This window comes from Ceratotherium simum, chromosome 2 (assembly GCF_057802395.1).
Source record: "Ceratotherium simum simum isolate JZ-2026a chromosome 2, ASM5780239v1, whole genome shotgun sequence".
Lineage (NCBI taxonomy): Eukaryota > Metazoa > Chordata > Mammalia > Perissodactyla > Rhinocerotidae > Ceratotherium > Ceratotherium simum.
In genome coordinates, this window is record NC_141901.1 from 28,844,652 (window position 1) to 28,870,897 (window position 26,246).

The 26,246-nt window shown below is 40.6% G+C and overlaps 1 protein-coding gene and 1 long non-coding RNA gene across 2 annotated transcripts in view; one reads left to right on the forward strand and one right to left on the reverse strand.

The window, feature by feature from the left end:
- Positions 1–166: 166 nt before the first annotated feature.
- Positions 167–21,325, forward strand: LOC147917787 (uncharacterized). The gene is made up of 2 exons (XR_015554450.1): positions 167–827; positions 14,721–21,325. It is a non-coding gene; the product is annotated as an uncharacterized LOC147917787 (long non-coding RNA).
- The window catches only part of CR1 (complement C3b/C4b receptor 1 (Knops blood group)), a 105,753-nt gene continuing 90,669 nt past the window's right edge, over positions 11,163–26,246 (reverse strand). The window contains exons 28-31 of the mRNA XM_087439670.1: positions 22,659–22,682; positions 21,773–21,848; positions 15,885–15,983; positions 11,163–11,990 (exon numbers count right to left, since the gene is read on the reverse strand). Coding sequence (XP_087295796.1) covers positions 11,942–11,990; positions 15,885–15,983; positions 21,773–21,848; positions 22,659–22,682 — 248 coding nt within the window. The 3' untranslated portion in view covers positions 11,163–11,941. The remainder of the gene's footprint in view (positions 11,991–15,884; positions 15,984–21,772; positions 21,849–22,658; positions 22,683–26,246) is intronic.

Consider the following 26,246-nt stretch of genomic DNA (forward strand, 5'->3'; position numbering starts at 1 on the left):
TCGCAAAGAGTCCAGCGCGGAACGGCAGGTGGGCGTGGCCTCTACCGCGCCCGGAGGTGACTCGACCTACCGGGGCCGGGGCTGTGGGCGGGCGGGGCCGATCTGGCGGCTGCGAGGCGGGGCGTCGGCGCGGGGACAGGGCGTCAGGCCCGGAGGGGACGCGGCGTAACCCTGACTGGCATCTAACGGACTGGCGTTGCCGGGCGGCCCCGGCCCTTCCCGCGTGAGCCGGACTCTTCTCTGGCCGCACCCCCTGCAGACCTGCCCTGAAGCCCGAGGAGGGTTGCGGGAAACGCTGGGTCACCGCCGCGTTCAAGAACGGTTAACACCCCGCTCAGGAAGGGTGGAAAGGAAACAAGAGCGGCGGGGTCATCGTTGTCCCTTTTCCGGAACGCTGGATGGAAGAATAAAGCGCATCGACCTGAAAATAGAAACCCGGGGCCCAGGAGCGGGTCACCGTGGGGCCAACACCCCTCAGGGCTTCAGTTTTGTCCCGGGTGCTCCATCTGTCAGGACTGCCTGGGCCCTTGGTCACTATTCGGCGTTAACCAGGCATAATTAGAGACAATACTTGAGAACCGTGGTTGAGCCTCTGCTCCTGAATCGCATCAAGGCCTGCTAGACTTCAAAACCACAAGGAAGATTTGGGCATTGCATTAGCAACTCCTAATGTAAATTACTCTTCTCCCTACTTCCTTCAGAGGACCTTTGGAAAAGTAAATTATTAAATAACACTGAGTCTTTAGCATATTGGGCCTCAATTCTGTGAGGCCTGGCCTTGAGCAACTAAATGTTTTATTGAAGATGTCAGCCTTTAAAAGAAAAAGGTAAGTTTATTAGGGAATAGCTGAGGAATTGAAATTTGCGACTTGCAAACTATGGTGAACCATAGGCAAGTCCAGAGGATGGAGAATAGGATTAAGTGGGAAGGAGCTGTTTTAAACAAAAGTTCGTGGGGGGAAACTGGGAGTTTGAAGTGGTGGTGGCTGCTCATTGGCTGCTTGCTGTTGCTGGGTGAGAAGGAAATCTTCCTCTCTTTTGCTGGCGGCTGTAAGCAGCAGGAGTGGTATTGCGTGAGAGCTCCACCTTCAGGGCCTCCTGACTCAAACATTTTGAGTGAGGTTTTACTTGATTCACTTCTACAAAGACTTCTTACTCACTTCTACAACATTTTAAGTGAGGTTTTTCTTTATTCACTTCTACAAAGACTTCTTACTCGCTTCTACAACATTTTAAGTGAGGTTTTTCTTTATTCACTTGTAAATATACATGCGTGAAAAACAGAAGGACAAGGGTGTATTAAATGCCAAATAGTTGGAAGCAATGAATGTCATTAGAGTTGGGATGGATAGGAATTGGATGGGTGAAGTGGATAAGAGGAAGAACTTTTCTGGTGAAACAATCTCTCAAACAGTGCTGGAAAATTAAGAATGAGCAAGATTTATTTGTACAGTTGTGAGTAAACCTGTATGACTAGTAAAAGAAAAAAGGGCAAGTTGACTGATATTGAAAGGGCAAACAAAAGGAGTTGACATTTTCTTCTTAGTTGGCAAAGAATAAAAACGTCAACCAATGTGAGTAACATACTGGGGAGACCAGCACCCTCAAACTTTTAGTTTTTAACATAAGTTTTGTGTATGTTAAAAGCTTTTAAATGGGCATGATTTTTCAACCATCGGTTCCATTTAGAGTTTATCCCAAAGAAATCATCAAAGCTCTGAGCAAAGATGTATAATTTTGGAAAAAATATAAACCCTAAGTGTCCAGCAAAAGTATTAAGGAATTTATGGTAGGTGGCTTTATGTGGTAGAATTCTGTGCAGCAAGCAGTGTAAAAAAATATTAATGTGAGAAACTATGGTGTGGACATGGACAAAGCAGACTCCAAATCAGTATATGCCCTTTGGCATTCCTTTTATTTAAACAAAAGTAGTATATAGAAAGAAATTAGTTGGAAGTATACCAAAATTAACTAATAGTTGATAGGATTATGGGAATTTCATTTCATTTGTGCTTTTCATTTTTCTATATTGACACTATGTTACATTTGGAATCAGGTAAAGAAAAACATTTTTAAATCTAACATATATATTAACTGCTATTATATTCATAGAATGGTGGGGATGGAGCCTGTATCACACAGGGTTATGTATGAAAGGTTGGTGAGTAATGAAAGCTCTCCGTATAAACCTCACATGCATCTTCTGGAATTACAAAACTTTATATATATTTAAACAATTCTGTATCTGAGATGTACTTCATACTGGGTTCAACAAACCATGGACTTTCCTCTTTCTCCTAGACCAACACAATTTTTTGAATTCTCGGCAGAGAATGTAAGACACTAAGTGTGGATATGATGTATAAAATAAACACCTTAGTATCTTGGATTATAAAATCCAGACAGTCCTTGATGACAATTAGAAGAGGTATGATTAAGGAGACATTGAATCGGAAACTCAATGAGGGGGAATTTTCATTTCTGTTAATTCTTACAGTTGTAAAAGAGTGATATAATGGAAGCGTTCTGTGGCTCAATGTTGGCACTTATTTGTGAAAACAGAGAATCTGTTTACTGTTCTCTACAACCTTACATTATGCTTTTCAGAGGTGGGGGTTGCAGCATGAATGGGCCTGTGAATGGTCTCAGAAAAGGCTTTCCACTGTCATGGTGAATTACACATTAGGTATTTGTGAAAACCTGAAAGAGAATGGCTAAACAGAGGACAGTTAAGCCACTTTTTGATGTTGGCCCTGGGAGGTGTGCCATCTCTATTTGCAGCTGGTAAGCATCTGCCAGCCAACTGACCTTCATATTTAGCTGTTACCAGTAAGAGAATTAGTGTGGTACGCCACACTCTACACAAGGATTCTGAAACCAATCAAGTACAGAAAGAAGGGTATTTCTTAGAAGGAACACATATTCACTTTGTTTCCTCTTGGCTTTTGAAGGCTTTAAAAAGTATATTATAAACCATATTCCATAAGTAGATTTGCAAAGATAAAATCTTTTATTTCTCTCTTATCGTAATGGTGGAGACAGAAAGTTTCATTTAAATATCAGAGACGTAAATTTACATCTCACCCTTAAGTGTACAAAGAGGCAAACAAAATAAAACAAAGAATGTTAGCACTAGGAATAGCTTTGGAGACTAATTAGTCTAGCCCCTGCTTTTCAGATGAAAAATGTTAAGGCCAGAGGTTAACAGAATTGCTCAATAATGCAAGATGGTATCTACAGTATTTCCCATAGATAACTGATGTTAAAAAAAAAACTCAGTTATTTCTTACGATTAAAAAGTCACGAGCATCAGATATTTGTTAATCACGTTGCTTGCTCACTGACCTACTACATTCTGGAAAAAAAAGAATTCAGAATTTTTTCTTGTGATGAGGAATTTTAATTCTAAGGAAGGCCAATTCCTAATCAATTAATTTCCAGTCCTTTAAAATTTACTTCTACAGAAACCCAAGAAATAATACTCTTGCTAAAATTCCAACAAAGCAAAACCATTGAGAATCTTTTCACATATTCATGGGCTACTTGCCTTTCTTTTTTTGGTGCCTTGAGTGTATGTCCTTTGCCCAATTGTGGGGAAGAGGGGAGGGTTGGTCTTTGAATATAAACTCTTTAAAGAAACCTGTGACCCTTTGTCTGTTATGTAAGTTAAATTTTTTTCTCCCAGTTTGTCAGCTGACTTTGCTTATGCTGGTTTTTTTTCTATCTTGAATGATTTCAAATTGAAATTCAAGTTGATGTCCACTCACTCTATTTATCAAGGTAAATGTGGCAGAATACATGCTAAAAGCAGCTATTAAAATCCAGAATTACACAGTTAGCAGTAGTCATATACAAATCTACTGTTAAATATCCAGAAGGATTCTGATATTTTCTGGAGGTCATTAGCATGGCCCATAATATACCAAATAAATTTTTGATCTATAAAGATGTGGACCCATTAAAAACTAAAAGGCTACATATTTAAAAAGTGTCAATACACGCTTATTAATTTGATAAATTCTTTTTTATTATTTAAAAAAAAATTTTTTTAGAATAAAAGATTTTTATTTTTCATTTCTTTAATTTTTTGTTTATTGCAGTAACATTGGTTTATAACATTGTATAAATCAGGTGTACATGATTATACTTCTATATCTGCATAGATTACATCATGTTCACCACCCAAATACTAATTACAACCCATCACCACACACATGTGCCGAATTATCCCTTTTGCCCTCCTCCCTCCCCCCCTTCTCCTCTGGTAAACACCAATCCAATCTCTGTCTCTATGTGTTTGTTTGTTGTTGTTATTATCTGCTATTTAATGAGTGAGATCATACAGTATTTGACCTTCTCCCTCTGACTTATTTCACTTTGCATAATACCCTCAATGTCCATCCATGTTGTCACAAATGGCTAGATTTCATCGTTTCTTATGGCTGAGTAGTATTCCATTGTGCATATATACCACATCTTCTTTATCCATTCGTCCCTTGATGGGCACTTAGGTTGCTTCCAAGTCTTGGCTATTGTGAATAACGCTGCAATGAACACAGGGGTGCATGCATCTTTACGCATTGGTGTTTTCAAGTTCTTTGGATAAATACCCAGCAGTGAAATTGCTGGATCACATGGTAGTTCTATCCTTAATTTTTTGAGGAATCTCCATACTGCCTTCCATAGTGGTTGCACCAGTTTGCACACCCACCAGCAGTGTATGAGAGTTCCCTTCTCTCCACATCCTCCCCAACACATGTTGTTTCCTGTCCTGTTAAGTATAGCCATTCTGATGGGTGAGAGGTGATATCTCATTGTAGTTTTGATTTGCATTTCCCTGATAGTTAACGATGTTGAACATCTTTTCATGTGCCTGTTGGCCATCTGTATATGTTCTTTGGAGAAATGTCTGTTCAGGTCTTTTGCGAATTTTTTACTTGGGTTGTTAGTTTTTTTCTTGTTGAGATGTGTGAGTTCTTTATTTATTTTGGAGATTAACCCCTTATCAGATGTATGGTTTGCAAATATCTTCTCCCAATTGTTAGGTTGTCTTTTCATTTTGTTGATGGTTTCCTTTGCTGTGCAGAAGCTTTTTAGTTTGATGTAGTCTCATTTGTTTATGTTTTCTATTGTTTCTCTTGCCCGGTCAGACATGGTGCTTGAAAATATGTTGCTAAGACTGATGTCAAAGAGCATACTGCCTATGTTTTCTTCTAGAAGTTTCATAGTAGCAGGTCTTACATTCAAGTCTTTAATCCATTTTGAATTAATTTTTGTGCATAGTGTAAGGTAAGGGTCTATTTTCATTTTTTTGCATGTGGCTGTCCAGTTTTCCCAACACCATTTGTTGAAGAGACTTTCTATTCTCCATTGCATGTTCTTGACTCCTTTGTCGAAGATTAGCTGTCCATAGATGTGTGGGTTTATTTCTGGGCTTTTGATTCTATTCCATTGATGTGTGTGTCTGTTTTTGTGCCAGTACCATGCTGTTTTGGTTACTATAGCTTTGTAGTATATTTTGAAATCAGGGAGTGTGATACCTCCAGCTTTGTTCTTTTTTCTCAGGATTCCTTTAGCTATTCGGGGTCTTTTGTTGTTCCATATAAATTTTAGGATTCTTTGTTCTATTTCTGTGAGGAATGTTGTTGGAACTTTGATAGGGATTGCATTGAATCTATAGATTGCTTTAGGAAGTATGGACATCTTAACTATGTTAATTCTTCCAATCCAAGAGCATGGAATATCTTTCCATTTCTTTGTGTCTTCTTCAATTTCCTTCAGCAATGTTTTATAGTTTTCAGTGTACAGATCTTTCACCTCTTTGGTTAAGTTTATTCCTAGGTATTTTATTCTTTTTATTGCAATTGTGAATGGGATTGTATTCTTAATTTCTCTTTCTGCTACTTTGTTGTTAGTGTATAGAAATTCAACTGATTTTTGTATGTTAATTTTGTATCCTGCAACTTGAGCGTATTCGTTTATTACTTCTAAAAGTTTTGTGGTGGATTCTTTAGGGTTTTCTATATATAAAATCATGTTGTCTGCAAATAGTGAGAGTTTCACTTCTTCCTTTCCAATTTGGATCCCTTTTATTTCTTTTTCTTGCCTGATTGCTCTGGCTAGGACTTCCAGTACTATGTTAAATAGGAGTGGTGAGAGTGGGCATCCTTGTCTGGTTCCTGTTCTTAGATGGATAGCGTTCATTTTTTCACCATTGAGAATGATATTAGCTGTGGTTTTGTCATATATGGCCTTTATTATGTTGAGGTACTTTCCTTCTATACCCATTTTATTCAGAGTTTTTATCATAAATGGATACTGTATCTTGTCAAATGCTTTCTCTGCATCTATTGAGATGATCATTGATTTTTATTCTTCATTTTATTAATGTGGTGTATCACACTGATTGATTTGCGAATGTTCAACCATCCCTGCATTTGTGGAATAAATCCCACTTGATCATGGTATATAATCTCTTTAATGTATTGTTGTATGTGATTTGCTAGTATTTTGTTGAGGATTTTTGCATTGATGTTCATCAGTGACATTGGCCTGTAATTTTCTTTTTTCGTGTTGTCCTTGTCTGGTTTTGGTATCAGGGTAATGTTGGCTTCGTAGAATGAGTTAGGGAGCTTCCCCCCCTCCTCAATTTTTTGGAAGAATTTGAGAAGGACAGGTATTAATTCTTTGAATGTTTGGAAGAATTCACCAGGGAAGCCGTCTGGTCCTGGACTTTTATTCTTGGGGAAGTATTGAGTACTGTTTCAATCTCCTTACTGGTGATTGGTCCATTCAAATTCTCTATTTCTTCCTGATCCAGTTTTGGAAGGTTGTATGATTCTGAGAATTTATCCATTTCTTCCAGATAGTCCAATTTGTTGGCATATAGCTTTTCATAGTATTCTCTTATAATCTTTTGTATTTCTGAGATGTCTGTTGTAATTTTTCCTCTTTCATTTCTGATTTTACTTATTTGTGCCTTCTCTCTTTTTTTCTTGGTGAGTCTAGCTAAAGGTTTGTCAATTTTGTTTATCTTTTCAAAGAACCAGCTTTTGGTTTTATTAATTTTTTCCATCGTGTTTTCTCTATTTCATTTATTTCTGCTCTGATTTTTATTATTTTCCTTCTTCTACTGATTTTGGGCTTTGTTTGTTCTTCTTTTTCCAGTTCCTTTAGGTGCATTGTTAGATTGTTCATTTGAGATTTTTCTTGTTTGTTGAGATAGGCCTGTATTGCTATAAACTTCCCTCTTAGAATCGCTTTTGCTGTATCCCATAAATTCTGGCATGACGTATTTTCATTTTCATTTGTGTCCAGGTGTTTTTTGATTTCTCCTTTGATTTCTTCATTGACCCAATCGTTGTTCAGTAGCATTTTGTTTAATCTCCACATATTTGTGGCTTTTCTGATTTTCTTCCTTTAGTTGATTTCTAGTTTCATACCATTGTGGTCAGAAAAGATGCTTGGTATTATTTCAATCTTCTTAAATTTATGGAGACATCTTTTGTGGCCTAATATGTGATCAGTCGTGGAGAATGTTCCATGTGCATTTGAAAAGAACATGTATTCTTTGGTTTTTGGATGGAACGCTCTGTATATATCTACTAGGTCCATCTGTTCAAGTGTGTCATTTGAGGCCAGTGTTTCCTTATTGATCTTCTGTTTGGATGATCTATCCGTTGGTGTAAATGGAGTGTTAAAGTACCCTACTATTATTGTGTTACTGTCTATTTCTCTTTTTGTGTCTGTTAATAATTGCTTTGTATATTTAGGTGCTCCTACATTGGGTGCATAGATATTTACAAGTGTTATATCCTCTTGTAGGATTGTTCCCTTGATCATTATGTAATGCCCTTGTTTGTCTCTTTTTACAGTTTTTGTTTTAAAGTCTATTTTGTCTGATACGAGTATTGCTACCCCAGCTTTCTTTTCATTGCCGTTTGCGTGCAGTATCTTTTTCCATCCCTTCACTTTCAGTTTGTGAGTGTCTGTAGGTCTGAAATATGTCTCTTGTATGCAGCATATGTATGGGTCTTGTTTTTTTACCCAATCAGCCACCCTGTGCCTTCTAATTGGAGCATTAGGCCATTGAGATTTAAAGTAGCTATTGATAAGTATGTACTTACTGCCATTTTTTGACTTTTTTTCCTCAGTGTTTTAGTATTCCTCTATACAGAATTGATGGTCTCTTTAGTTTGACCTCTGTCTGAAAGATCTACTCTTTAACTCCCTCCCTCATTTTATGTTTTTGATATCATATCTAACCTCTTTTTTGTGCATTTGTATCCATTACTGTCTTATCTTGGAAGTAGATAATTTTTCCTATTTGTGGTCTTCTCTTTTCCCCTTAAATCAGTCCCTTTAACATTTCTTGTAGCACTGGTTTCTTGGTGACAAACTCCTTTAGTTTTTGCTTGTCTGGGAAACTTTTTATCTCTCCTTCCATTTTGAATGATAACCTTGCTGGGTAGATTATTCTTGGCTGTAAGTTTTTTCCTTTTAGCACTTTAAACATATTGTGCCACTCTCTTCTAGCCTGTAAGGTTTCTGCTGAGAAGTCAGCTGATAGCCTTATGGGGTTTCCTTTGTATGTAACTTGTCTTTCTCTTGCAGCTTTTAGGATTCTCTCTTTATCTTTAATTCTGGACATTTTGATTATGATGTGTCTTGGTGTGGGCGTCTTTGGGTTTATCTTGTTTGATGCTCTCTGTGCTTCCTGTACCTGGATGTCTGTTTCCTTCCTTAGGTTAGGGAAATTTTCATCTGTTATTTCCTCAAATAGATTCTCTGCCCCTTTGTCTCGCTCTTCTCCTTCTGGGACACCTATAACATGGATGTTAGTGTGCTTGATGTTGTCCCAGAGGTCCCTTAGACTGTCCTCACTCTTTTTTCTTTTACCTGTTCAGCTTGGGTCATTTTTTCTAGTCTTCTGTCCAGCTCGCAGATCCATTCTTCTGTATCTTCTACTCCACTTTTGAGTCCCTCTAGTGAATTTTTCATTTCCAGTATTGTATTATTCATTTCTGATTGGTTCTTTTTTATATCTTCCATTTCTTTGTTGACATTCTCACTGAGTTCATCTATTCTTCTCCCCAGATCAGTGAGCATCCTTAACACTCTTTGTTTGACCTCTCTGTCGGATAAGTTGCTCATTTCTGTTTCATTTAGTTCCTTTTCTGGGGTTTTGTCCTGTTCCCTTACTTGGAATGTATTCCTTTGCCTTCTCATTTTGCCTCTTTCCCTGTGCTTGTGTCTGTGTATTAGGTAGGTCAGCTACGTCTCCTGCTCCTGGATAGGTGACGTTATATAAGTGATGCCTTAGGAGGCCTGCAATGTGCTTCCCTAGTTCTGAATGTTCCAGGAGTGACCCCTATGTGGGCCACGTGTGTCCTTCCATTGTGGCGTGTTTGCTCTCCCTGTAGGCACCCAGGGAGGCTGAGTTATGCTCCTGGCCAGCTGTTGTAATGCTCAGCTGCTTGTAGTTGTTGTGGGCCCTTCAGTCTCTTTATCGGGTGTGGGAAGCCCCAGCACAGTTGGCTGCAAGTTCTAATAGCACATTTGTGTTGCAGTATTTCTTTTAAGTGAGTAGGCCTCCAGTGTGGCAGCTTGTTAGACTCAGGGGCTTGCAATTGCTATAAGCCTCCAGCCTTTAAGTCTCTTGTCAGCTCTCTGAGGATTGTAGCTGGGTGGGGCTGGCCTCTGGCACAGGAGCACCCAATTGTTTCAGGCTTTGGAAGGTGGGGCAATCCCCCTATGTGGGTCTTTGGAAAGTACAAGTCTTCTGCAGCTGACAAGCCCAGCCACCCACAGGTCAACACACACAGTCAACACAGTCCCGCCCCGTGTGTGCACCCCGACCTCGTGAAGTGGACCCAGTCTCTACACAGCAGAGCCCCACACACTCTGCCACCGCCCCACACTCTCCACCCGCTTCTTGTGCACACCCTGCCCTGCTGAAGTGGTCTCAGTTGCCAGGCTGCACAGAATCCAGTCACCAATCTATGCAGGCCCACAAGTTGCTTGAGGGCTTGTTATTGGGTCGGCCGGTCCCTAGGGTGGGCTTCCTGCCCTGGCTGAGCTGGATTAAATTGGTGCTCTAGTGGGTGGGGCAGACCTGGGCTAGCAGGCCCCAGGGAGAACTCCAATAGCGTCTGTGTCAGCACGCCCAAACCAGGCCACAACCATGGCTGCCGCCAATGTCCCAGTCCCTGGAGAGGTCTCACCTCTCACTGCGATGCACTCAGAGGCTATCAGTTGTGTTTCTTTTCCCCAAAGGGCTGTGAACCTTTCTTTCTGGTGATTTTAGGTTGCTTTCTGAAACGGGTGAGTTTGCACATGGGCCCTTTAAGAGCCGGTTTTAATTTCTTTGTGAACCAGCTTTTCTGGGGGTACTCCCCAATGTTTTAGTAGCAGGCAAAGTCAGATATTATGCTACTTATCTTGATTGTGCTGGGTCCACAAATTGCCTACAGCGGGAGCGCTCTCGTCTCAGGACCCCGCTCCTCCAGCGAGGCTGCGTACCTATGGGCTGCTCCCGGGCGGCCGTGAAGCTGGCAGCTTGTGAAGACAGCGTTTTTTCTCTCCAGGAGGGAGTTTCTGCCTCTTCCACCTCGATTAGGATTGTTGTTTGTTGCAGGAGTTCCTCTTATCCAGTTTTCAGTTCTCCTTCAGGGGTAATTTTTCCACGAGTAGTTGTAAATTGGCTGTGTCCGCGGGAGGAGGTGAGTTCAGACTCTGCCTATGCCACCATCTTGACTTCTCTCCTCTATTTTTTAAAATTTTAATGTATAAGACTTTAAGGGATCCAATTCGACACTTTCTTTTTCTTTTTTTTTTGAGTAAGATTGGCTCTGAGCTAACATCTGTTGCCAATCTTCCTCTTTTTTTTCTCTTTTACTCTCCCAAAGCCCCCAGTACATAGTTGTATATCCTAGTTCTAGGTCCTTCTAGTTCTTCTATGTGGGATGCCACCACAGCATGGCTTGATGAGCGGTGAGTAGGTCCTCGCCCAGGACCCGAACCTGTGAACAGGAGGCTGCTGAAGCAGAACACACGAACTTAACCACTGTGCCACCATTGCCGGTCCCTGATAAATTCTTAAAAGTCATGCTTTCTTAGTTAATTTAGTGTATTCTTAAACCATATGAAAGTAAGCTAGTTACTTTTATAATAAAAATTATTCTTTTATTTAAATTTTAGCATGTTTTTTATACAGAACATAGAACAAAGTGCTTTTGAAATAGGGCTCAGGAAATATCCAAAGCTTAATTTTATTCCAGATATTTTCTTGAATAATCTTGACCCCTTTTCCCTATAATCACTTAATGCCTTTTTAATAAACAGAAATTAATTTTTTTCTTTGAGAAAGTGAAAACTATTATAGCATATATTTTACTCCAAGCTGTCTTAAAAGAGTGGATTCTGTTCTATAAAAGTGAAAGAAGATATTTAAGAAAGCAAGATGTATGTGTATATAAAGAAACATATATGAAGAAAGTTTAGCAGAAAATGAATTAAAATGTTAACAGTGGTGATCACATGGTAGTGTAATTATATGTGACTTATTTGTTCTTCATATCTTCCTCATGCATTTTCCAAATTCTCCTAATGAGCACATTATACATTATAAACATTTGAAAATAAGAAAGAAAAAACACAAACAGAAATCCTGGGAAACAGCTTCCTCCTTGAAGTAATAGAGACTATGTATATATGCTAAGTGTAGTCTTTTCCCTGACTAGATAGTGTGTGCTTTCAGCACAAGGAAAGAGGGTGAAGGAGTGACAGTTAATTCAAACTAGGACGAGGGAGCTTCACCAGATCCTGGGAGAGCTTCAGCATCTTCAAGTGCACATATCTGCATCTCTGTGAAGTCACTTCAAAGATTTTATGAGTCTCAGATCTTCTGTTGAAATAAATTGGCTCCTTTCCAACCAACATTTTAATTCGAAGCGTTCTCCAGCTTTATAGTACACTGTTCAGGAAGGACACTGAAATAACAGGATATTGTGATTTAGATGGCAGCATGGTTGACAACTGAACTACCCAGAATTTGTATGCTGATAATTATGATGCTAGCATTACACATAGATTAGAAGTTCAAAAGAAGTGTTTATTGCTCTCTGTTGTGGTTGCTTTGTTGGGCACAAGAAAGTATGGCATAAATTGAGACATTGAGTAGGTAAGAGAGAGATTAATGAGTAACTTGACATTTCCTCATTGTTCTTTTGCCAAAGGAAAAGTGTTCTCAGAGTTGAGCAGCTAAATAAAAAGAGTCTTGTTCCAGAAAACATATAAGTCTCTCATAACAAACAAAATATTTCCTTGAGTCTCTTTTCTGAACCATGGTTGTGACAGGGGACTGTAAACAGGAGCTGGTGGTTTGGAGGAGGGTCAGCTTCAGATAGCATGTCCTCCTCCCCTAATCAGAGTCAAGATGAAAAGAAGGATTGTACACTCCAAGATATCCCAATGCTTCCTTGGCCACGCTGAAGCCTGTTGCTTAAGGAGAGAGATCGACTTTGAACCCTCCTATGTCCTTCAGCACACGGCTGTGTCTTTGGAGTCTGCTTCTTTACCTGTATCGCCCTCTCTGCCCCTGCATCTGCCCTGGGCACACAGGTCTTAAGCCTGGTACAGACTCTAACTCATTTCTCATCTACCGTATGTTGCCACAAATGCTTAACCTTGCTCCTATGGAACAGTGTGGTCACAATCTTAAAAGAGAAATTTGAGACAAATTCATTAAGAACTTTCTCCTTTTATTAAAAGGTGGTCAACAGAAAATGTATACAATTTGAGATGTACCTTGATGTTTCCAAAAAGGTGAGGATAAATGAAATTTTGATAAATTAATTCTCAAATATTTACTCTACACTTCTCATTTGATTAAGTCTGTACTCAGAAATTTTGTCAAATTTAAAAAGGGGAAACCATCCCTGATGGTCTGGTGGTTCAACTTTGGCACTTTCAAGGCTTCGGCGGCCCAGCTTTGGTTCCTGGTCGCAGAACCATACCACTCATCTGTCAGTAGCCACAGTGTGGTGGCGGGTCACACAGAAGAACTAGAAGGACTTACAACTAGAATATACAACTATGGACTGGGGCTTTGTGGAGGAAAAAAAGAAAAAAGGGGAAGATTGGCAACAGATGTTAGCTCAGGGTGACTCTTTCCTGGCAAAAAAAAAAAAAAAAAGTCACCTCTCTGATGCTTAAAAAAAAAAGAATTTAAAAAGGGATCCTTACTCTTAAGTTAATTTGGCATGGGAAAGAAAAACACATAAGCACAATGTCTGCTACATTATAAGTGACTAATCAACGTTTGAAGAAGGAATAAATGAGCAAGTGAATGAATGCAATAAAGTTAATAGGCAAAAAACAACACATGAAATGACTATTATGGGATGTGTTTAGATATAGCTTTTAATGATAAGGGAAATGGTTGTCATTTGGTGAAATAAAAACAGATTTAATATTACACAGACAGTATAATCTGAAGGTACAACCCTGCAAATGTAAAGTGATATGCAAAGAGGCTTAAGAATACTAAGCACTGGGTGGAGGCTATGACAGGTAATTTTAATATTCTTTATATTTTTCTGTAATTTCTGTATTCTCAATAATGAGCACATATTACTCTTAAAAGAAATGGTTTATTTAAAAAATGGTACAGACAGGAAGTGCCGTGAGTTCCACAGAGACGTCCCTTTGGACTGGAGTTCTTCGGGAGAGCTCCTGGGAGAGTGAATCTGAGCTGGGTTAATGCAACTTGGATGGGAAGAAAGGGGGCAAAGTGTTTTCGGCAGGTAACCTGGCAGGAATGAGGTGAAATCCAGTGATATGGAATATTTTTAGGTGAACTTTTGTAAAGACAACCATTGCCCTCACAGTCTGCTGTTGTTGTGTCTGGTTATATGTGGTGGCGGCACAGCCGGCTGTGAGTCAGTTTTGCACAGCTTTTCCATCATAGACCCCACTAGTAAAGGGAAGCGAATGCATCGCCCTAAGAGCCTTGGAGGCAGAACTTAAAGCATCCCTGAAAGCACAATATTCTGTCTGATTTTACCTTGAAATCTCCTGCATTATTTGCCTTTTGCTCCCTTATGTATGTATTTGTATTAATACAGAAATAATGCTATTTTCCCTGTGAACTATTGGAATAACATTAGAAAAAATGTTCTCCTAGGAAGCCACGCCATTTTCACTCATGAGTTCTCTGTCTCCTTTGTAAACCAGCCACACATCCCCAGGTATATGTAAATACCCATCTGAGAAGCATCAAAGTAAAGGATCATTAAACCTTCAAAAACTAAATGACCAATTCCGCATTTTTAAAAAGCAGTGGACATTTCATTTGCTTCCATAAACAGTCATGAAAAACAAGCTGTTCGACAGAAGCAAAGTGAGTAGAAGCCAGATAATAAACATAGGGCTTTGCAAATTCATTTCTATTTACGAGAAAATAGGACATTACCTGTATTTTTTGTTGTTGTTTTGAAAAACTTGAAATGCGTATATCTTTCTTAACTATAAATGCCTTTCCCACCCCCTTACCTTTTCCTGTGGCCACTTGCACTGTCTTCTTTGAATTTAGGATTTCTGATGTGTGTGGATATAAAATGCCAGGTTGAGATTAATGCACAATGATATTGGAAAGAGGTAGGACAGAAAGAAAGGAAATTTACTAAAATCTATGGTGTTTTTTATTCTGCTTTCTACAGGAGTGACCTACTCTCTTTTGAGGGCTTTTGGTGCTGTTGTTTCTGACAATGCCCTGAGGATCTTCTGGATGGGCAATTTTAGGATTCCCGGGCATACCCAGACTCAGGAAGGACCATGTGAACTGCTCTGCATGGTAAAGAAAAAGGGAGTTCTGAATTTACAAGAAAACCAAGAGTGGAAATGAGGTACCCTGAGAGTGCATTCAAGATTTAAACAAAAGGGACAAGTGTTTAATGTGAGAGAGGCCTGGGAAAAGGGTGGAACGCCAAGGCTTAAAGACGGCCCAGCAGTGAGAAGATCCTCATAGTGTGACAGGGTTCAGGGGTCAGCAAACTTTTCCTCTTAAGGGCCAGAGAGTAAGTATTTTGCTTTTGTGCACCACGCTGTCTCTGGGTCTCTGGCGTCTACTCAACTCAGCTGTTGTAGTGTGAAAGAGGCCACAGACTGTAGGTCAACGACTGGGCGTGGCTGACCCAGTAAAACTCTATTTCAAGAACAGTTACTTTTTAGTTCAGTGATTTCTAATATTCAATTCTATGTGGGGTGGCACTTGGGTTGAAATATAATTTCCCTTTTCACCCCAAACCTTTAGCAAACAGCTAAACGTTTACTACACAACAGCTTGTGGTAAGGCTGCTGTGGATAGGTGGAATGAAGGAATAAGGAATGGGAACAAGTCCAAGTGGAGGAGGACAGAAAGGAGAAGCAGTCACAGGAGGCTGGGTGAGGTGGAGAATTCCGTGAAAGTGGGAAAGCAGGGGAGGAGGTAAAGCCCAAGTCTCCCCAGGGTCCCTAAGAGATGCTGCACATCTAAGGGGAGCTGGAGGCGGTGGAGGCACACCCACGTGGCAAATGCTTGGGTTCCACCAGAAAAAGAAAAGCTTGCTGCTTCTCAAAGGTTCACAGCATCAATGCACAAAAATATAGGGAGGCTTTGAAAAGATGGTGCCTGTGCACCGCACTGACAGAGTCATCACCCCAAATCACTGAAACAACATAATCCAAGAAAAAACAACAGTAAAGGCATTTGCAGCTCCTGAAGTACTTTGTATCTTCTTTAGTACCAATGATCCAACTAGTGCAATATTGTAGTCAAATCCTGTTTTCATTTTTGATATTTCAGTTATTGAAAACATTTTGAATTCAATATGTGTATTAGGTACCTGTCATTTTCCTGATTTGTTTGCAGAGTTTGAGGATAAACACAGCTGCTTTCTTGGGGTTGTAATTTGATCACTTTACATATTTCATCTGTATTATTGCTAATTGATAGTGGAGAAAAAAACAGGGAAATATCTTAATTATAAAAGTTGCAGTTTTGAAAGACATTAATAGCTTTCATTTTCAAATTTAGAGCATAATTTGCCTCAAGTTTCTGAAATCTTTGCAAAGTATCTAAAAGGAAAAACATAACCAAATTTTACCTTTCAAGACTAAGTAAAAACTTGGATTTGGAAATAATACTAAATAATAGTAAATAATGTTATCCTGTACATTGTGTCAGAAGACTCTAACTTGCTTGTAGACAAGTGTCCCTGCCTTACAGCAACACATTTCACTATTTCCAAAGTAATTTGGGGAGTGATGTCAGCATCATGGCGGAGTGAGTTGTTTGATGTGGAGTGAGTTGTTCCCTTTGTCTCTCCCCTCTAAGTTACAACGAGTAGGACATCCACAAACCAACAAAGGACTCTGCACAGAACACCAGAATGCCTGAGAGATCCATACAGCCATACATCTGAAGCTGAGTGGACTGGACCTCTTGGAGCCAGTGGAACTAGGGGAGCAGTGGCAGCAACTCCTGAGACCAGAGTTTCCAGGATCTCCAGCCGTGCCTGGGAACAGAGGCCCCAGGAACTGAGGTAATACCCACAAATGTAGGCTCTAGGAATTCAGGCAATCCACGCTCCTAGAGATGCTAGGAATCGCTGCTGGCCCGCAACCAGAGATTCTGGGAACTGCATCGATACCCATGACCCAGCCCCCTCCCTTGGCTGCCGTGCCTCTGACACTGGACCTTCCAGGACTGGGGGCTGCGTCCAAGAAGCTGATACCCCCAGCAGCAGTGGTGGTGCCTGTGACCTGAGGTTTCGAAAAGCACATGGCGCTGGAGACGAGAGGCTGTAAGAGCCACAGCAGTACTCGTGGCTTAGCCCCTCCCCCTCCTCCAGCAGTGGCAGGTGGTGCCTGCGACCTGAGGCTTCAGGAGCCACAGCAGTTCCTGCAACCCAGCCCTCAGTGGTGGCACCCTCAATACCAGCCCTACCAGCAGCAACGACTGCATACAAGACGCCAGGCCCCTGGCAGCAGTGGTGACACCTGTGAACTGAGTCACCCAGCAGCAGCGCTGCCAGCACCCCCAGATAACACAGAGCAGCACAGGCAGCATATTCGGCAGCAACACCTGAGCCTCTGGACAGCCTGCGGGAGCCAGGTAACAGCAACAGCAGAGCCCTTGACCCTGATCTTCCCCAGATGCACAGGTGCCCACAACTTCAGCCCCCCCACCCCTATCAGCAGTGCCTGCAGGCCCAACAAACCTCTGGGTGGAGATGCCTGTGACCTTGACTCCTGCCCCACTCTCCCCCTCCTCTCTGCTGCAGTGGGGGAACATTAGACCCAGGGGACCCCAGAAGTTGCAGAGGTGTTCCCAGCCTGGTGACCCTGGTGGTGACACCTGTGACTACAGTGACATCGTAAGCAGCAAGGCAACAGCAATCTCAGAGGCACAAGCAGTACAATGAGGGCACTGACGATGCCTCTGGCAGAGGCAGTGGAGGGTGGAAAATGCAGGCTCTCGAATTCAACCAGAAGCAGCCCAGAATCGATGAAATCCAGCCATTTGTGACAACATGGATGGACATTGAGGGTATAATGCAAAGTGAAATAAGTCAGAGGGAGAAGGTCAAATACCGTATGATTTCCTTCATTAAGTAGTAGATAATAACAACAATAAACAAACATAGAGACAGAGATTGGATTGGTGGTTACCAGAGGGGAAGGGGGGAGGGAGGAGGGTGAAAGGGATAATTCAGTACATGTGTGGTGATGGGTTGTAATTAGTATTTTGGTGGTGAACATGATGTAGTCCATGCAGAAATAGAAGTACAATGATGTACACCTGAAATTTTTACAATGTTATAAACCAATGTTACTGCAATAAACAAAAAATTAAAAAAAAAAAAGAAGCAGCCCAGAATCAAAGTAGCCAAAGTCTTACCCATTTAAGAAACGTGTTTACTAATACAAAAGCACCAGCAGAGGAACAACTGATCAAGCACCGTGAAGAACTACAGTCACACATTAGCACAGAAAGAAAAATGACAATTCTCCAGAAACCAAACTTGAAGTCACAGAAGATTGCAATCTAATCAACAGAGTATTCAAAATAGCTGTCATGAAGAAACTCAACAAGTATAAGGAAACTCAGAAAGACAGTTTAATGAGCTCAGGAATAAAATAATGAACAAAAGTAGTACTCCACCAAAAAGAATGAAACTAACAAAAAAAAACAACAAAAATTCTGGAGTTGAAGAACACAATTAATGAGATGAAGAATAAAGTAGAAAACATTGGAAATAGAGCAGACCATATGGAAGAGAAAATTAGCAAGATTGAAGATAGAAATCTAGAAATGTTTCAGGTAGAAGAGGAGACAGAATGTAGATTTTCAAAAAATGGAGAAATTCTATGAGAAACATCTTACTTAATTAGGAAAAGCAACATAAGGATAATGGGTATCCCAGAAGGAAAAGAAACAGAGAAAGGAGCAGAGAGCTTATTTAAAGAAATAATAGCTGAGAATTTCCCAAACCTGTGGAAAGAATTGGATATACAACAAGTACATGAAGCTAATAGAACACCTGATTATCTCAATGCAAAGTAATTTTGATTAGCAAATATTGTTTACCACAAGACTGTCACATTTAAGCTTCACAATATAAGTAGCTTTGCACAGCAGTCTTATACAAGGCTTCCTTTTTCCCCTTACAGTGAAGATATAAGTTCTGTTTTCTGTACAATTAATACCTACAGTTAGGAGAACAGCACTAGTTGTCATGAACGTACATGAGAACTGAGAGTAAAAAGAAGTATTTAATTACTTTTAAATGTCAGTAATAACAATCATGTGTAAATAACAATAGCTGACATTTTCTGACATTCATCATAAGCAAGTCACTGTGTGAGGTAGGAACTATTATCCCTATTTTACAGGCAAGGAAAGTGAAGTGTAGAGAGGATCAGTATCTCGGTCAGGGTCTCAGAACTAGTGAGGGAGTATGAACACATGGGCTTATTGATTGCAAAGCCCATGGTCTTACCTGGTCTGCGACTCTGCCTCTGTGGGTGTTATTTAATAAGCACTTCATTTTACATAAATGAAATGACAAATAATACCATACCAGTACCTTTAGATTTCAGGTATGCATTGGCTTTAGGGATTTAAGAATGGAAACACAAAGAGCTAACTCACTCCACCCCTTACCAGTACCTCCTCATTACTCAGTCCCTCTTTACCCTCCAGGGACATTAGAAGGACAGCACCACTTGAGACAGAGGAAGACTGTGAGTCAGGAGCCAGTGTTCACAGCATGAGGAAGTGCAAACTTGAGATCCATGCATGAGGCAGAGGAGAGGGTTGTACAGCCAGGTGGCATGGGCTTCCAAGGAGCAGTGACTAAGTGGTTCCAGGAGGAATGGCCTAAAAGTGGCTGTGGATGATGAGTGGTACATGGGGTGTGAGAATACCACCCTAGTGAGTGGATGCTGAAGGAATGCCTATCCAGTTGGTTAATGGTGGTTAGTGTGGACACAGGGTAATGCAGGGAGGCTTTACAGAGAGTGGATGTAATAGTGTTGTCACTCCAAGCATCATACCAATGACATCTTTAAAGTTTTATCTATGAACAAGAAGGCTGTTTTGTAAAGAAATGGGAATGGATGAGAGGCAGGAACATGAGGCAAGGATAAATGGGCTCTGAATGGAGGAGTCCAACAATATCAGTCCTCAGTGATCAGTGCAGACTTATCTTGGTTAACGTTTGTCATGAGTTATTGATGTAGTAAATACACAGTGAAATATCAACTGAGCAGATAACAGCATTTGTGTCACTAGTTTGAAATGTCAAGCCAGTGATGTTAAATCACAGAAAGAGTTTGCAAGTGTGTGTGAACCGACAGGAAAGTTTTCACTAAGCCTTAATATGGACAGGGGCCCTTACAGAAATACTGTAATCTTCTTATAGGCTAATTACACTGAACAGAGTACAAAAGGAGAGACTGTATACTGTTCTCTAGAAAGATACTGGCTTAATATACCAGAGTAGCTAAAACAAACCCAATAAAACAGAGAAAAAAGGGGATACTGAAAGAAAAAAGGAAATATTCCATCTTTGTACTATACGCAGTTTAGGATACTGAATTTCAGTGATACAGAATCAGATTCAGAAATGGGCAACTAAAATTATCAATGGAGTAGCCGAATGGGTTCAAGATCTTGAGTCAGGTAATCTGGACTAAAGCCCTAACTCTTAACAACTTCCTCCTGGTATGATTTTAAGCAAGTCACTGAATTTCTCTGCACCTCAGAATCTTCTCTGCTTTGGGATAATCACATTGTCGGGCCTACCTACCTCACAGAGTTGCTTTGAAGACCAAAGAAGACACTAAATGGTAAAGCATCTTGTAAACAAATATGTTAGCTGTTGCTATTTTTATCATTAATCTTGATTACTGTACAAGTGGAGATCAGAAATCATTAAATAAAAATTATTTTGAGTGCCTATAGGTGGTCCCTGCTCACAATGAGCTCATTATCTGGGCGGGGGATGGTGAGGAGTGTAGTGGAGACCAAGATGACAAGAGATCATTTAATAGAGTGTGGGAAAGCCCACTGCAGGGGAGAAGGAGGAAATGACTAGATTGTTTGCAAGAAGTTCTGCTGTGATGTTCTGCTTTTTAAAAAGTTTATATTGGGGCTGGCCCCGTGGCTTAGTGGTTAAGTGCGCGCGCTCCGCTACTGGCGGCCCGTGTTCGGATCCTGGGCGCGCAGCGATGCACCACTTCTCTGGCCATGCTGAGGCCGTGTCCCACATACAGCAACTAGAAGGATGTGCAACTATGACATACAACTATCTACTGGGGCTTTGGGGGGCGAAAAAGGAGGAGGATTCGCAATAGACGTTAGCTCAGAGCTGGTCTTCCTTAGCAAAAAGAAGAGGATTAGCATGGATGTTAGCTCAGGGCTGATCTTCCTCACAAAAAAATAAATAAATAAATAAAAAGTTTATATTGGCATCCTCTGTGAAATATGAAGACTTCAGTTTCTGTAAACCTTCCTTAGGAGACTACATTTTTAGAAAACTGTTCACCTAAAGTTATAGACTGTTTCTCATGAGTATAGAATTTGCTCCTCAAGCTTATAATATTGATCTCATTGACATCAACCTCACTGATTTTGTTCTAATTAAATTAACTCGTACAAAAGCTGTGTATGTTCTCTTTCCAATCAAAAATGTTTCTTTATTTAGATCTTAATCCTTATAAGCCTTTTGCAAGTTTAGAAAGTAAATAGTGTTCATAAAATATTTATTTATTTTTTCAATACCCAAATCAAAGCCTCAATTCTTCCACACTGGCACGCTGTGATGTGTGCCAGTGGGACCCACTAACTTCTAGAGCCCTGATAGGGTCTGTGTTTAGAGTTCAGAGTCTGGAATGTCTCAGCAAAACTGGAATACCAGCGGCCTCCTCAACACCTTTCCGAAAATTCCTTCTGCCCCTTTTCCCTTTTGTAAAACTTGAGTCCTTCTTAAAATTCTAAGGTTTTTATAAATGTGTTCTTGGTATCATATATATTTATTTCTTTTAGTGTGAGTACTTCACTATCCCTAATGTGTGTCAAGGGCCTTCTCTAGAAGAATTACTACATCTGTTTATGTGGTAGTGGTTTTTTTTTTTCTTTTTGAGGTTTTGTTTTACTTCTCTTTGGTTTCCAAAGAGAGGCAAGTACAGTAATAAATATTTTCTAGGAGAATATGGCTCTACTTACCCGTTTTTGCGCTTTAGAACTATCCAACAGGAAACAATGATGGGTACAATAAAGAAGATCATACCAAAGAATGTGCCTAGGCAGTAAAACAGGTCATTAAATGCATGGAGAATATAACCCCTAGATTTTAAACTCTCTCTTAATGTCTAGTTCCACTAGAGGTTGTCAATGATTTTTTTTAAATGTAACTACAAAGTCTGCTTTAAAAAACACCCCACACGGGCTCACCTTTAATATTTCCCCTCTGCTCTGGTTTAATCTAGCACATTAGTCTTACCACCAGAGGGTTATAGAAAAGGGGTGAGCAGAGCAGTTTTGTAACCTTTAGTCCACTAGCAGCCTTTCAACAAGTAGGTGATAATGGTACTGGAGCTACTGGGCTCCAGCTCTCCCTGGCCCTGCATGTGTCTCTTGTGGAATGCACAAGGCAGGAGCTACTCTATACAAGAGACTTTGCCAATTCCCTTTGAAGCAAACTCTATCACAAAACTATTCCTCTTACACAGGCAGATCACAGAAATGGGCTAAGAAATTGTTCTTTGTGGATTTCAATTTGTGTAAATGGGTGCGACTACCATCCTGAAGAATGTTCCCAGGTTGTAAATGAAAGGGGAAGTTGCATTCTCCCACCACATTAAAATAAGAATGATGGTTTATTTATAATGGTTCAAAGATAGTATAGAACTTTTGATAAAAGGCACTCACTCTATATGCATATGAAGATATCAGTTTTGCCACACCATGTCCTGAATTGATCATTATTTTCTTTCTGATTGAAATTGCAGTATAAGATATTTTGATCTGTCTTTTTACATTTCATTCATTAAAGTGGATACTTACTGTTAAAGTTGCTAGAGTTCCTCAGCAAACCCTTCATAAAACTTACCAACTATAAGAGCATCATGTGTGCCTAAAGGGAAGACAAAAGCCAAAGAAACATCAGCAGAGCACACAACATGATCGGACAGGAGCTCTCAGCCAGTGACCATTCATCCTGATTGTTTTCAGTACACAGTCTTTTTCTATTATAAAAAGCCCTTGGTTGTACTCACACAATCTCATTTTATCTTGTGTACTCAGCAAAATATGGTTTTCTTCTATACAACTTAATATTTTTTCATAAAAGTAATATAATTGCAGTAGAAAATTGATAAAACAGAACAGTAGGACTACACATAATCCTACTACCCTGAAGTACTTTGATACATTCCTTTCTGGTACATTTTCCCATGCATCTAAGTTTTTACATAGTTATAGAAACTATATCTAATCTTTGAATGGTGGTATTAAGTGCTCAGTATATGTTAACTTTTACGACTGTTACTACCACAACCACCACTACTGCTATTTGTATGATAGCACTATTAACCCGTCATTATATTTTTCACATAGTTCTCATCTGTCTCCTGCCGCCTTATTTGCTTTTCAAAATATATAAGTTCTAAGTCAAATTTGTTGACCTTTTATGATTTTCTCTATCATAAAGTTCAAAAAGTTGGCCGCCTTCTAGCTGTTTGATAAATATTCATTTTTTTACTTTAGTTTTTCTATGTTAACTTTTAAAACTTTTAACTCTTTATTATATCTGGTATTTATTGTAAGATAAAAAGAAAAGTTCTAAATTTTTTTCAATGCTACCTATATTATTTGATCATCTTTTCCTTCACCATGGATCGATGATGTCTCAGTTATTATATTGATATGTAAGATACTTTTATTTTCATTTATAATAACCTTTATTTTATTAATATCTATTTTGTTCCACTTATTTATAAAAATAAGTCTATTTTTGTTCTGGTATAAAGTGACTTATGTATTGTGGCTTTATATTTTGTTTTAATGTCTGCTAGGCTTGGTGCCCCAATTATGTGACTATTCTGTCTCTCACAGCCACATCTTCAGAATACTTTAAAGGCATTCAGTCAATTAGGTAGTGAGCTTTTTGCCAAAGGAGTGAATATAATTTGATATTAATGGAGTGTCAAGTTTATAATTTTAAAATACTATTTGTGAGTCAGATTAGTTAACATGGTTAAGGGACTAACTGTAAAAAAAATGGATCTTGAATAATCTTGGTATTCAACCATGTGTCATGAATAAGAGTCATAAGAATTGGAGGGGATAGCCTAGCACTAACTTAGATTAAGAAAGGTTACTCATTGTTAATTTTGCTCATCAGCTCCTTGATGTGTACAAGTTCTATCTTACATCAGACTCTAGCTGTCAGCAGAGCGCTACTTTTCTGTATTGCTCAATGACACATGATTTCCAAATCTGCTGTATTCAGCTGTTCCAGCTTAAAGTCCTGGAGCCTACATTAGTGAGGGAGAACAACCAGCTGGTCTCTGCTACCAGTCAAGGTGCTCCCCGACTAATGCTGAAAACATTCTTGAAGGCCTGCTCTACCATTGATGTGCTCCTGACTTTTAAGGCCCACAGACTATAAACAAATCATTATTGTGCAGTGCAAGCAACAATAGAGTGATAAAATCAAAAAAGGGTCAGAGAAGGCCCTGAGGAAAGATGGATGGATTGAGAAGTGTCAGGAGAACAAGGCTTGCCTTACTCTCGTGGCTAAGGGCTTTTGGGGAAGAATTAGGGGCTCTGATTGCACTCCATAGCTCTTAGCACATTCCATAAACATCACACTACATTAGATGACAGTATGGGGGAAAGAAGTCAAGATGGCAGCATAGGTGGACTCTGAACTCACCTCCTCCCGCGGACACAGCCAATTTACAACTACTCATGGAAAAATTATCCCTGAGAGAGAACTGAAAACTGGATAAGAGGAACTCCTGCAACAAAGGACAGTCCTAATTGAGGTGGAACAGGCAGAAACTCCCTTCTGGAGAGAAAAAACACCACCTTCATGAGCTGCAGTGCCTCACAGCCGTCCCGGAGCAGCCCAATGGTACAAAGCCCTCCCTGGAGGAGCGGGACCCTGAGCCGGGAGCGCCCCTGCTGTGGGCATTTTGTGGACCCAGCGCAATTAAGACAAGTGGCATAATATCTGACTTTGCCTAAAGTCAGATGCCACTTTAGTCTTATCTGACTAAAACATGGGGGAGTACCCCCAGAAAAGCTGGTTCACAAAGAAATTAAAACCGGCTCTTAAAGGGCCCACGTGCAAACTCATCCATTTCAGAAAGCAACCTAAAATTACCAGAAAGAAAGAGGGACAGTGCTTCGGTGAAAGGAGACTCACCTGATAGACTCTGAGTGCATCACAGTGAGAGGTGAGACCTCACCAGGGACTGGGACATTGGCAGCAGCCATTGTCGTGGCCTGGTGTGGGCGTTCTGACCCAGATGCCATGGGAGTTCTCCCTGGGGCCCGCTAGCCCAGGGTCTGCCCCACCCACTAGAGCACCAATTTAATCCAGCTCAGCCAGGGCAGGCAGTCCACCCTAGGGACTGCCCCAACCCAACAACAAGCCCTCAGGCAACTTGTGGGCCTGCAGAGATTGGTGACTGGATTCTCTGCAGCCTGGTGACGGAGCCGACGTCAGTGGGGCAGGTCATGCACAAGGAGCAGGTGGAGAGTGTGGGGCAGTGGTGGAGTGTGTGGGGCTCCGCTGTGGAGAGACTGGGTCCACTTCAGGATGTCGGGGCATGTACACGGGACAGGACTGTGTTGACTGTGTGTGTGGACGTGTGGGCGACATGGCTTGTCAGCTGCAGAAGACTTGTGCTTCTCAAAGACCCACATAGGGCTTTTGCCCCACCTTCCAAAGCCTGAAACAATTGGGTGTTCCCGTGCCTGAGGCCAGCCCCACATAGCTGCAATCCTCAGAGAGCTGACAGGAGACCTAAAGGCTAGAGGCTTATAGCATTTGTAAGCCCCTGAGCCTGACAACCTGCCACGCTGGAGGCCTACTCACTAAAAAGAAATACTGCAACACAAATGTGCTATTAGAACTTGCAGCCAACTATGCTGGGGCTCCCCACACAATACAGAGACTGAAGGGCCCACAACAACTACAAGCAGCTGAGCATTACCACAGCTTGCCAGGAGCATAACTCAGCTCCTGGGCGCCTACAGGGAGAGCAAACACACCACAACAGAAGGACACATATAGCCCACATAGGGGTCACTCCTGGAACATTGAGAACTGAGGAAGCACACTGCAGTCCTCCTAAGGCATCACTTATATGAGGTCACCTATCCAAGAGCAGGAGATGTAGCTGACCTAACTAATACATAGACACAAGCACAGGGAAGGAGGCAAAATGAGGAGGCAAAGGAATACATTCCAAGTAAGGGAACAGGACAAAAACCCAGAAAAGGAACTAAATGAAACAGAAATGAGCAACTTATCTGACAGAGAGGTCAAACAAAGAGTGTTAAGGATGCTCACTGATCTGGGGAGAAGAATAGATGAACTCAGTGAGAATGTCAACAAAGAAATGGAAGATATAAAAAAGAACCAATCAGAAATGAAGAATACAATACTGGAAATGAAAAATTCACT